Source organism: Arachis hypogaea, chromosome 1, assembly GCF_003086295.3.
Source record: "Arachis hypogaea cultivar Tifrunner chromosome 1, arahy.Tifrunner.gnm2.J5K5, whole genome shotgun sequence".
Taxonomy (NCBI): Eukaryota; Viridiplantae; Streptophyta; class Magnoliopsida; order Fabales; family Fabaceae; genus Arachis; species Arachis hypogaea.
The window spans coordinates 100,957,089-100,971,401 of NC_092036.1; the positions used below are offsets into that span (position 1 = coordinate 100,957,089).

Genomic DNA, 14,313 nt, shown 5'->3' on the forward strand with positions numbered 1-14,313 from the left:
ATTCAGCAATGACGGCGACCCCAATAGAGAAGGTGGCGGCCTCAATGGTGATAGCTTGTCCGCGATGGAGGCGGCCCCCTTCTCCCTTGTCGCAGTTCTTTCTCCTCTACGAACCCCCTTCTCTCTCTAAGAAGCTCCCTCATTTGCTCTCTCAAGTTTAGCAACGGCTCCCTTCGATGATGACCCAAGCAACCGCAGCGACAATGGATGCTATTCGGCGATAGAAACAAGGCACGGCAGCACGAGACCAGTGCCCCTCTCTCTCTGAGGTGAGAGTGTGTTAGAAGAGGGTTAGTATGGATAAAATTAGGGTTAGGGCTGGGAAGAGAAAATAAGGGTAATGTAGGAATTTTAATAAAATTAGATGGTTGAATAGTAATAAAAGAAATTATATGTAAAATGTTTCAAAAAAAATTCAAGACGTTACATTCTAGCCCATTTACAAAAATTTTTGCCCTCGAAAATTGTTACAATATGCAAAATCTTACATGCTGTTAGCATTTTACCAATATGAGGCAAGTATAATGAGGTGCAAAAGTTACAAGATAAGTTTATGTTAAAACAATACGGTTGGCATTCATCTACTCTCATTCTCTTAACAACTCAGATATACAAAGTACTTTTTACTTTGTTCGTCAATCTCCTCAAAATACAATCTTACTTCATAATTTCTTTAGTTCTGTTGTCTATATCCATGGTAGCAACAATCTTATGTCAAACCTTAGAATTACAACTTTTTTCGAATTTCGGCATTGATAAGCTGTGTCCTAAAAAACTAGCGTATCGCTTGTTATATCTAAAAATCGCACGTGATATCGAAACAAGCTCAAGTTTATCCAAAATGATACAAAACTTAGGAAGAAAATGGTAACATCACAAATGAGGTTCGCAACAATTTGGAAGGATGCGTAAGATCATAATAAAGCAATGATATACAAAAATAATGAAGTGTGCTAGAAAGAGAGTCAACTACATTATAACAAGAAAATTTGAATCAAGAAACTTTGATAAAAACAATAAAAGAAAAAATGAAGTAGTAGATCGAAACAAGTTTAAGTTGAATCAAATAAGTGCAAAGTTCACAAGAGATGGCCACTATAGTCCATGACAATGTTCACAAAGATTTAAGAGAATGACTAAGAACACAATCAAAGACACAATCTTTGAGAATCAAAGAAGAGGAAGAACATATAAGGCCTAAAATTTATAATATTTATAGACCAAAATAAGAATACTAGGACAAATGAAGTTAAAGAAAACAATAAGAAGCAACAGTACTATAGGCAAGGAAAACTAAACAGCAACAAACATATAACGTAAATAAAATACCCACAATAAGTGTAAATCAAAATTCCAAACAACAAGATAAAGACAATAATAGAAGAACAAAGCAAACAACTAATTGAAGATTTGACCGCACCTTTTAAAAAGACAATTGAACAGTTATGAAAATTAAAAACAGTAATTACCACAAAAATTAACATGTTCATTTTCTCTTATCTAGAATTTTTTTGACAAAGTCCGTTTGAATTAATTGTCATAACCTTGAATATTAAGTATACTAGAATAAAATTTATTAGCTTTTAACTATAAATAATAGATAAATAACGTAAAACATGACGCCAGAATATAAGCAATCATCTCATTATTCACAATACCAAAATTCATCTATACATTTAACTCATTTTTGTCATTGTTGTAAAATAAAGTTAAATGTTTCTCTATAATCATGCACCTAGACTTAGGATGAAGTTACAAATAAATTCACATATAAAATAATAATAATAATAATAAAACTAAAATTTAAAGTATTAGTAATTAACACACTAGAATCAATTATAATAACTTTTTTTTTCTTTTTTTTTTATCTAAATCTCCAATTATGAATTTGCTTTTAACATAATCAAAGCACGTAGCAAAAGAAATCAAATTTCTTGTAAAAATAAAATACCAAAACAAAAATTTATTTTCATAAATAATTAATTGAATTTAAAGCTCACGAATTAAAGATAAATTTGAATATATATATATATATATATATATATATATATATATCTTTATCCTTGTTTTTTATAAATAAATGAAAAATACACATGCAAGTATAATCATGATTACAGAAAAAAAATTGACTATCTTTTATGTGAAAAGGAGAACAACAATAATAAACTATAAGTTGCCAGTTGTGAATCAGTCATTCTATATACATTTATGCACATATTTTATATAGACAAATATCTATAATTCTCAAATTTTAAAATGCACAAAATAGTTTAATATGCACTTCAAATGTTCGTAATATAAAAAGTTTAAGTATTATTAAAATTTATTAGCTTATATTTTTAGAATAATCAATTTAATTTAATATATTTTAATTTTATTTGTTTAGTTACTAAATTAGATTTTACGTTTGTGAGTTTAGAATTTTTTTTTGTTTTAACATAATAAGAGATTATAAATATCTCATAAAATATTGTAGTCATCATACAGAGAGATTAGAGAAGTGACAAAGTATTTTTTGATTTCGTGATAAAACCATAGTATGAACAAGTAAGGTTGAATGAGTTCCTCTTTTGTTACATATTAGGTAGCGTTTGGTGGAGAGATAGAGACAGAAAGACTGAGACTGAGAGACTGAGACTAAGAGACAGGGATTGAAACAAATCTCAGTATTCTGTTTGGTGCAAAATGGGAGACAGGAATTGAAACAAGAATGAAACTCTAATTTAATTTACACAAAGGGTAAAATTGGAATTAATTAATTGAAATAAAAGTATTTTAGGTATAAAATGTTATTAAAGTTTCAGTCTCCATCTCTAAAAATTTCAGTCTCCTGTGTCCCTACTTTTTGGAGGTACTGAAATACTGAAATTTTAGAGACAGAGACAGAAATTTTAGTACCAGTCTCTGAACTAACAAACACGATACTAAGTCTCAGTCTCTCAGTCTCTGTCTCAGTACATGAAAACAAACGCTACCTTGGAATTGGGCAGAAGGTAGGTTAAATGAGACCTTTCGATTCAATTCTCAAACTATGGTGTGGACAAGTTAGGTTGAGAAGTCTCTTTCTTATTGTATGAAGAAATTAGGTAGAAAGTAGAGTGATTTTTTTTATATTCAATTTCAACCTATTTTTTGTTTTCTATTTTTTATTTTTAATTTCAATTCATCTTTTTCTATTTCAATTCTTATCTTCTTGTTTATTATTAGTTGTCATTCTGCCGTATCACAGTCTCTAACATTTATTTTCGTTAGTCAATGACAACAATGGCTGAAATGGTAACTCACGCATGTGATCGTTAAATGTTCACGTGTTTGCTTTGGACAAATTAATCTTTAAAATGAAGTACAAAACAATCTTCAAACATTTAAATAATCCCAAAATAATTTCTTGTAAAATTTAAAAAAATTTAAAATAGTCCCTCTTAAATTATTTATATATAATTATTTTTAAATTAGTAAATTTTAATTTAATTTCTAAAATTTTGATCTATATTTCTTAAATTTAATTATTTATATACAAAATCTACTTAAGGGATCTTAAATCGTTTAAAAAAAAACAGCATACCAATCATTTTTTTTCTTTGAATTATACAAATTTAGTATTGTATCCTAGAATACATTTTTTCTTGCAATAGTTTTTTTTATGAATTCCAACAAAATTCACTATTGTTTACCGCTCAAATTTTATCTTCTCGCTTTCTCTATAAAAAAGATACTTAATAAATTGTTCTAATTTATTTTATTAATTTTTACTACTCTTTCATACTTGTTCCTGAAAAAACAAAAATCAACTCGAATTTTATCGTGTATTATTTAGATTATCAACCCTTCTTCTGTCCCGAAACACTAAGTTCCAGTGGAACAAAACAAACGAACGATGTTGAATCAAGAGTACTTCCATTTTTATATACTAAAAAAACTAGTGGATAAAAGAATCCACAGCTAATCTAATTATGTCTTTTAAGTTGCACGTTGCTTTTTTTTAAATAAATTATAAATTAATTTTAAAAAGATACTGTTTTTTCAAAAAATATAAATAGTTTAAAATAAATGAGCCCATATATTACTTTTGACTATACAAAATATTACTTTAAAATTTTAAAGGACTGTAGCACAGACATAAACACTTGATGAATATATGTTTCACGTAACTAATGAAAATGAAGGAAATTGTATTACTATTATCTAATAGAAAAAACAATTAAAAATTATTTTATATATTTTAAAACTTGAGATATTAGAATGTATAAATTTAAAAATTTCGAACTGATTTGGTAAGTGCTCCTTGATAATAATAAATAAAAAATTTCTACCTGATCCTAATCACATCACACTCCTTTGTAAAATTATGAACTTATGATACCGTGAAAAGTTGAGATAAGGGGCCTCAAAAAATTTACAAAGGTATGCTGTGGCAACAACTACAAAGAAAAACGACCTTCACTTCATAACAAATTCAGATGTTTTTTTATATCTTCATCCCCAGTTCCCTCCGGCTCTCACACACATCCCCCAAATAATAATAATAATAATAATAATAATAATAATAATAATAATAATAATAATAATAATAATAATAATAAGAGCAATGCTAGGGGCCAGCAACTTTTGAGATTGTTAGCCATCAACTAGCCATCAATGATGATTTGATGGTGTGAGATTGGTGTGAATTTTCATCCAATAACTCATATTTTTCTGCTGGTTACATGCTGGCCAAAATTCATTGAAATTGCTGACCCCTAGACTTTTCCTAATAATAATAAAAGGATTATAATTTATAAGGCTACACTTTCTGTTTCTGGTCTCTGCTCCTTATCTCTTCTATGCTGCGAAGTGCGAAGTAAGGAGTAAAGAGTTGGACTTCCTTGTACTTCGCTTGGCTTTTCTCCACTTAGGTATTTACTTAGGTTGATCATTTGTCAAATCTCATGGAGAAGCAGAACCACCAACCCTCCGTAGTAGCACTTGTCGTTGGAGTCACAGGCATGGCTGGTCTCAGCCTAGCCCAGGCCCTAAAGCACCCCGATTGCCTTGGAGGCCCATGGAAGGTTTATGGCGCCGCCCGATCCCAGCCCAATTGGTTCCCTCCTTCCACCGTTGACCACTTCATCGCATTCGACGCCGTTGACTCCGCCAGCACGCACTCCAACCTCTCCCCCATAGCTCACGAGGTCACCCACCTGTTCTGGGTCACCGTTCAGTTCCCCGGCGACGAAGAAGCCAACGTCGCCGTCAACACAACAATGCTCCACAACGTCCTCACCACCCTCAAATCCTCACCTTCTTCCCGGCTCAGCCACGTCACCCTCCAAACCGGGACTAAACACTACATGGGCCCAATCCAAGACCCCACCCGGTCCAACCAACTCGTTGGCCACGAACCACCTTTTCACGAGGACATGCCCCGACTCCCTTACCCGAATTTCTACTACGCGCTGGAGGACCTCCTTGCATCCCACGCGCCATCACTTACCTACTCAGTGCACCGCTCGTCCATTATAATTGGCGCGTCTTCAAGAAGCGGCCACAACGCGCTTGTTATGGTGGGTGCTTATGCCGCGGTATGCCGGCACCTGGGAGTACCGTTTCGGTACCCGGGGAACCGGTACACGTGGGAGCATTTCTGTGACATGACGGATGCACGTGTGCTGGCGCAGCAGCACGTGTGGGCTGCGGTTACCGAGAAGGCTAAGAACGAAGCGTTTAACTGCATGAACGGAGATTTGTTCACGTGGAAGAGCATGTGGAAATTTTATAGTGAAGTTTATGATGTTGAGTTCAAACCGTTTGATGAGAGTGATGAGGAGTTTGATGTGTTAGAATTTATGCGTGACAAAGGGAAGGTTTGGGATGAGATTGTTGAGAAGCATGGGCTTCAGAAGACCAAGTTAGAGGAAATTGCGCAGTTTAATGCCATGAAACCTGTACTGCATTTTAATTTTCAGCATGTGTCTAGCATTAATAAGAGCAGGGAATATGGTTTTTTTGGATTCGCCGACTCATTTAAGAGTGTAAGATTTTGGGTTGCTAAGCTTAGAGAAATGAAGATCATACCCTAATTCATCAATATGGCCATATGGGCATCACCGTTGACCTTATTGGTCAGGGAAGGCTAAATGATTCCAACATGTGCATGTCTGGGCTTTTCTAGCAGTTGCTGCGTTTTCTGTAAAATGAATAAGAATAATATTTTCTAATCGATTCTTAAGTCAAAGAATTTACATGGCTATTTTAACTTAGACTATTTATCTCTATGTTGATAAATTCGAATCACCCAAAATTACGGATGGCAAAAACTCTGGCGGAACGGGTATCTACGAGATTTATACACCGAAAATAAATTTGGGGGACATTTTTTTTTTGTGGGAGGTGGGTCTGGATGGTTAAAAAATTTTGATATGGAAATAAAATGAGTGATATATTTTAACATGGTAATTTTTGGTGTTTTTTAAAATTGTGGGAGTACACAAATCAGACCCTCCGATTTGTGTTTAAAAAGTTAAAAAAATTCAGAGTACACAAATCGGAGGGTCCGATTTGTGTTAAAAAATTTGAAAAAATTCAGAGTACACAAATCGAACCATGCGAGTTGTTTGATTTTAAAATTTTGCTTAACAAATCGCATGGTCCGACTTGTGGGTAGGCAAATATGAATTTCGGAAACTAGAAAACGGACCCTCCGAGTTGTCTGTTGTTATCAATTTTTTTATGAAAGGAAGAACTCGCATGGTCCGAGTTCTATTCACTGACACCACATAGCTGTAAAGCACCTGTATTCCTCACATCTGAGTCTAACACCACTTTTTTTTCCATATTCAAATTAAAAAGTGTAATAAAGAGGGTGGGAACAGGAGGAGAAATCTTCGCCCCGTAAATATCCGTTTATTATTTATTATTCGTAATTATAAAATTATAAAAAATCCATATATATATATATATATATATATATATATATATATATATATATATATATATATATATATATATATATATATATAAGTTTGTTGAAATCTTACTCTCTCAAATCATAATTTCTGTGTTTCTCTCTCACTCACTTTACTCTCTCACATGAGCTTCTTTCTCACGGTCGTCTCACTTAATCTCTCCAACACCTCGCCACTTCTTCCTTCTTCCTTCTAATTGCGTTGCCGGCGTCTTCACTCTTAGTCCTTCTCTTTTCTCTGTCGCTGTCGTCGCTCACCTTCCTCCGTCGTTGTCACCGCTCATTTTTTCTCTCACTATTTTTCTCACTGCTTGCTGCTAGTTTTATTGCCGCCTCTACCTCTGCTTTGTAACGAAGTCTCAGATCTGTGACGCTGACAACAACCTTCCTCTAGCAACGCCTCTGCTTCACTATGCCGATGACGCCTCTCCCACCACAATTCTGCGTTGTCTTTGCTCGAAGACAATGACGACTGTGCTCTGTCATCTATAACGTCCTGATTTTTTTTAACATTTTACATATAAATTCTTTTATTATTATCCAATCATCCAATTTTATTAAAATTCCTACATTACCCTTATTTTCTTTTTCCAACCCTAACCCTACTTTTATCCATACTAACACTCTTCTAACACACTCACACCAGAGAGAGAGAGAGAAATGCGTCATCCTGCACCACCGTGCCTTATCACCGTCACCGAAGCATTCATCGTCGCTATGGTTGCCTGGGTCATCGTCGAAAGGAATCGTTGCTAAGCTTGAAGGAGCTTCTTAGAGAGAGAAATGAGTTCGCGGAGGAGGAAGAACCGTGACGAAGGAGAAGGGCCAGTAGGCCGCCTACGTCGCGGACAAGCCATCGCCATTGAGGCCGCCGCTGTATCTATTGGGGCTACCGTCATTGCTGAATGAAGAGGGAGAGTTTGAGCTGGCCAGAGAAGGGAGGAAGAGAGAGTCGCAATGGAGGAGCTGTTCACCATCGTCGCATCTACTGTTGCCATCCACAGAGCTCGTCGTCAGGGGAGCATCACCGGCGTCACTGCTAATGAACCGTCTCAGCAGTCCCTGATTTGATCTTGCTTAGCCCCACACCCCCGTTCATTTTTGTACCCACACTTAATTGGCCCTAGGATCACTCACTCATATAAATGATGCTATTATATTTTTTATCTCTCAAACTCACTAACACTCATAATAATAAGGAGAGAATTTTTAAAACAAACACTAAGTATTTTGATTCATGGAGAGATGGATAACAACATATACATATGAAGCCTTTATATAGGCAAACCTTCATAATAAAATAATAATTATTATAACAACTAAGCACTAGTTGTAATAATTCAAGAAACATATAAAAACGTTGACTAGTCAATTCCTTGTTCAATTTTATTTCAAATTCTTAATCATCAATCTTGAAGCTTCCAATTCATGATTCTTCATTCTTCTTATATGGAGATGATGAGTGTAGCTTGTATTCAATTTCAATTCAATTTGATTTTGAACTTCTTCAGTGTTCTAGTATGTTGTAATTGTACTACTTTCTTGAATATTCTTAATTTAATTTTCTAACATTGTCTCCCTTAAATCAAGCTTGTAGAGTTTATCATTCCAAGCATCTTCTTCAACCTGTAAAATAACTCGGTCTTCAATGGGTTTGTAAATATATCTGCAACTTGTTCTTCAGTTGGACAGTACTCGATCACAACTTCTTTCTCATTTACCAATTCTCTGATTTTATGAACCCGAATATCAATATGCTTCGATCTTTCATGAAATACTGGATTTTTGCAAAGTGCAATAGCTGACTTGTTATCATAGAATATTGTTGTTGGAGTACTTTGCTTCTCGTTCAATTCCTCAAGAATTCTTCTTAGTGAAACCGCTTGCTTTACACAACTTGCTGCTGCTATATATTCTCCTTCTGCTGTAGAAAGCGCTACTACTGGTTGTTTCTTTGATGACCATGAAATTACACCATAACCAAGATGAAATATAAATCCTAAAGTACTTTTTCTTGTTTCTATATCTCTAGCCCAATCACTATCAGTGTAGCCAACAATGTTTATTTCATTAGTATTCTCATAATAAATTCCATAATTTAAAGTACCTTTAATATATCGAAAAATTCTTTTTGCCACTTGTAAATGGTTGGTACAAGGCTCCTTCATAAATCTGCTAAGCAAACCAACTCCAAACACAATATCTGGTCTAGTCGCAGTTAGGTACCTTAGACTTCCAATCAAACTTTTGTAGTATGTGGGATTTACTGCTCTTCCTTTATCTTCTCTTAGTAACTTGAACTTCTCTTCGACTGGAGTAGGAACTGGCTTTGAATGTTCCATTTGAAATTTCTTCAAAATATCATTTGCATATTTCTTTCGAGAAATGAAAATACAATCATCTCTTTGAACCACTTCAAGGCCAAGAAAGTAAGACATCAAGCCCATATCTGTCATTTCAAAGTGTTTTATCATAGCCTCCATGAATTCTGTAATTATCTTCAAATTGTTGCCAGTAAAGATCAAATCATCAACATAAAGACACACGATCAAGATATCTCTATTTTTAACAAACTTGATATAAATAGTATGTTCAAATGGACATCTTTTGAAACCATTTTGAGTGAAATAAGAATCAATCTTCTTGTACCACGCTCTTGGTGCTTGCTTTAACCCATACAAAGCTTTGTTTAATTTGTAAACTTTATCCTCTTCTCCAAGAACTTCATATCCTGCAGGTTGCTCAACGTACACTTCTTCTTCTAAAGTGCCATTTAGAAATGCTGACTTAACATCTATTTGATGTATTTTTCACTTATTTTGGATCGAGGGTGAAATAATCATACGAATAGTGTCTAATCTAGCAACAGGAGCAAATACTTCAAAGTACTCGATACCTGGTTTTTGTTTGTATCCTTTTGCAACTAATCTTGCTTTGAAATGATCAACTTCACCATTGGGTTTGTACTTAGTCTTGTAAACCCACTTTACTCCAATCGGCTTCTTATCTGCTGGTAAATCTGTCAGTTCTCATGTGTCATTCTTCTCAATGGCATGAATCTCCTCATCCATTGCTTTCTTCCAATTATTGTTTTTAGAGGCTTCTTCAAAGTTCAACGGTTCACAATCTAAAAATAGAGCAAAATTTATGATTTCTTCATCGGACGGATCATTGTCATTGCCAACTTCATAATCTGCTAATCTAGCAGGTAGTCTCCTCTCTCTTTGAGATCTTCTAGATAATTTTGGTTGTTCGGTTGCGTCCGGTTGTCTTTCTTCTTCATCAACACATGTATTTGCAATTATAATTGGATGCTTTTCTGTCTTTGTGTCCCAATCCCACATGGCTTTCTCGTCAAACGTCACGTCTTTGCTAATGATTACTTTCTTTGTTTCTGGATTGTACAACTTGTATGCTTTTGAGTCTGTGCTATTGGCGATAAAGATACACTTCTCGTCTTTGTCATCTCACTTCTTTCTTAATTGATCTGGTACATGGGCATAAGTGATACACCCAAAGACTCTGAAATGATGAATGGAATGCCGCTTTCCACTCCAAGCTTCCTCTGGAGTTTTATCACGAACACTCTTTATTGGACACCTGTTTAAAATATGAACTACTGTTGTGACTACTTCTATCCAAAACTCTTTAGGAATTTATTTTGACTTCAACATGCATCTGACCATGTCCATGATGGTTCTATTCTTTCTTTCAACAACTCTATTTTGTTGAGGAGTGTATCTAGTTGTTAGTTGGTATTGAATTTCGTGTTACTTAAAGTATTCTGAACATGCAAGATATTCTGTTTCTCTATCTATTCTAAGAATTTTGATTTTACAGCCACTTTGTTTTTCGACAAACGCCTTGAATGTCTTAAAGACATCACATGCTTCTGATTTCTGATTCAGAAAGTATACCCATGTATATCTACTAAAATCATCAATAAAAGTGATAAATTACCTGCTAGCACGATTACTTAGAACTTATACAGAATAGAGATCTGAATGCACAATTTCAAGTAATCTTCTAGCTCTCCATGACTTTCCTATTGGGAATAGATCTCTGTACTTCTTTTTTATTTGACAAATCTCACAAACACAATTGGGAATATGAATCCGTGGTAGGCCAGAAACAAGTCCTTTTCTTGACAAGTAGTTTAGGCCAAAAAAATGAAAGTGCCCAAACTGTATATGCCACAACCAGTTATCATCAAGGATCACAGAACTCATGCAAGAGGGATTGACATGTTAAATTTTTAATGGAAACATTATGTTTGAAGTCGTCTTTGATTTATCTATGAACCTTTCATTGTTGTCAAATACAGTGCAATATCCACGATAAGTTATCATCTTATATCCCTTTTCAGATAATTTTTCCATACTCAGTAAATTGTAATAAAGTTCAGGAGCATATAAAATATCAAAAATATAACTTAGAGAACCAACCTTCAATCTAATTGGTATGTGCCATTTTCCTTCAATAGGGATCTTTGTACTATTACCAAACTTCAATAATAGTTTAACTGAATCATCTATTGAAGAAAATAACTCCTTTTTACCAGACATATGATTACTACAGGCATTATCCAAGTACCACATATTTTCATCTTCAGTCCATGAAATACTTGTAAAAGATAAAGTCTGAGTACCCAGATTATCATCAGTATTTTGATGTTAATTTTCTGCAACGTGTGCTTGATTATTATTCATCACTTTGAATCTGTAATCTGCTGCTTTGTGTCCATACTTTCCACAATGAAAACAGTTGAAATTGGTTTTTTCTTGATAAAAATTGCCTCGACCTCTTCCTCGGTTGACAGGTCTGAAATTCATTCCACCTCTTCCTTGATTAGGTGGTGTAAAATTATTGTAAATTCCTTGGTTGTAATTGCCACGACCTCTACCTCTGAAACTTTCTCTGCCTCTACTTTGAAAATTAAAATAATGACCTTGTCCTTCTTGTGTACGGCTTGATTCTGCAACATTGTTTAAATTCACTCGACTTTTCAGGGCTTTCTCAGTTGATTTTTCTGACTTCTCTAGTATTCTGCTGATGTGGCTTTCCATGGCTCCTTGCAACTCTGCAATCGTCATGGTGTCTATATCGTGGGACTCTAGTATCGTAGTCACCACATGGTCAAGTATTTTCTCCACCACTTTACTATCAGACATATCTTCTTCATAGACTTTCATCTTATTGACAAGATCTGTAACACGAAAAAAATATTGCTCAACAGTTTCTGAGCTAGACATCTCGTACCTTCTGTATTCTCTTCTGAAAGATTGTAACTTTGCTTTCTGAGCTTTATCTACGCCTTTATATGAAAACTTCAACGTGTTCCATGCTTCTTTTGCACTTTTGGCATTTGCTATTTTACCAAACACAGTATAATCTATACCTTCGTGAATTTGAGATAGCACCAATTGATCTCTCCTCTGTTGGGTAGCATTTGCTCCTTCTTGCAAATCCGGTTCAATGAAATTTCACAGGTTTTGGGCCTTCAAATGGGTAGACATCAAAGTCTCCCAATAACTATAATAAAGTTTTCCATCTAACTTGGGACCGGACCACACAATATTAAAAGTGTTTGCCATACCAACTCTATGAACAAACAACTATGTGAGAACTCTCCCACACCTCACAAACTCTCAAATACCAGGCGCTGGATTAACCAGCTCTGATACCAAATGTAAGTATAATATCCACACCTAATTGGCCTTAGGATCACTGACTCATATAAATGACGCTATTATATTTTTCATCTCTCAAACTCACTAACACTCATAATAATAAGGAGAGAATTTTTGAAACAAACACTAAGTATTTTGATTCATGGAGAGATGGATAACAACATATACATATGAAGCCTTTATATAGGCAAACCTTCATAATAAAATAATAATTCTTATAACAACTAAGTACTAGTTGTAATAATTCAAGAAACATGTAGAAACTTTGACTAGTCAATTTCTTGTTCAATTTTGCTTCAAATTCTTAATCATCAATCTTGAAGCTTCTAATTCATGATTCTTCATTCTTCTATTATGCAGATGATGAGTGCAACTTGTATTCAATTCCAATTCAATTTGATTTTGAACTTCTTCAATGTTCTAGTATGTTGTAGTTGTACTACTTTCTTGAATATTCTTGATTTAATTTTCTAACATCTCTGAATCAGCATCATTTTTCCTTGTTCTAATTCTATTTGTGAAACTCTAATGCTTCCACTTTTACTCGGTTACATTTCATTCTTTTCTTACATGCTCTTGTTTTAATTGCGATAATATACGTCTCTGTTTTAGTACTATCGCTCTACTTTTGTTGTGTTTCTGCTGGAAATTATCTTGAGTACTGGTATTGATGCTGTCATGGAACGGTTAGAGATGTTGATGTTATGATTACATCTGCGATGTAGCCATGGAAATCGCTGCCACAGTCTCGGTCTAAATTCTATGCTCTTTCGTTCCATTCAATTCCAACCTTTCTCACCTTTTAATTTGGCACTTCGGACTCGGTCTCATCAGTCTCTTAGGACCAATTTGTGAGTAGGCTTTACATTTATAATTATTTGGCTTTACATCTATAATTATTTTGATATATGCTGCTTGAATTTATGACTATACTTATAAGTTACCAACAAAGGATTTGAATTTGATTTTAATAATGGATTTATTAGAACTAAATATTTATTTTTCTAAAAATTCAGATTTTCAATGTGCACATGAGACTGTATACATGTTTGATAACGTTTTGTATTATTTTAAAATATTCAATTTTGTTTGAATATGTGTTTCTGGAACCTTGAAGTATTGTTGATACTCACTTATATACTCTGAATTTGTAAAATATTTTCGAAATTTCATATGATTGAAAAAGATTTTTGATGAGAAAGTATTATTTGATTTGATTTGATACCGTATATATTTGAAAGATCAAAGATTGGTTGTATTTGAAATTATATATTTTGAATTGGTTTGGGAGGCTTGTATTATAAAACCATAGTTAACGCGTTTAGGACATTAACCTAGATGCATCTGGCTCAGACCTCAACTAGCAGGGGTGTTGTTAACCTAACATGTAGGCCACACGTTGGATCTATTATTCCGTACAGACACACGAGAGGAAAGGACTACCCTTAGAGGTGGAGCCACCCAAGTGTGGACTTTTGATTTAATTTCTATATAAGAACTCCCTTATTGATTCACTTATTACTATCAACTACTATTTTCTAATTAAAATTACTTTGATAATAATGCCTATATGGTCTCATGTGGATTATAGATGTATTAGCTAGTCATTGACTTGCAAAACTCACCCCGTTTTTTCTAAAAATATTTTTCAGAAACAAATACTTGACTATATGAAATTTT

The 14,313-nt window shown here is 34.0% G+C and overlaps 1 protein-coding gene across 1 annotated transcript; it reads left to right on the plus strand.

The window, feature by feature from the left end:
* Positions 1-4,810: 4,810 nt before the first annotated feature.
* On the plus strand, positions 4,811-6,197 carry LOC112703398 ((S)-8-oxocitronellyl enol synthase CYC2). Its single transcript, XM_025754825.3, has one exon. The coding sequence runs from the start codon at positions 4,929-4,931 to the stop codon at positions 6,057-6,059; it is 1,131 nt and encodes a 376-aa protein (XP_025610610.1). The 5' UTR covers positions 4,811-4,928; the 3' UTR covers positions 6,060-6,197.
* The last annotated feature ends 8,116 nt before the right edge of the window (positions 6,198-14,313 follow it).

Coding starts and splice junctions, on each gene's coding strand:
- LOC112703398 (XM_025754825.3), top strand. CDS start 4,929: ATGGAGAAGCAGAACCACCAACCCTCCGTAGTAGCACTTGTCGTTGGA.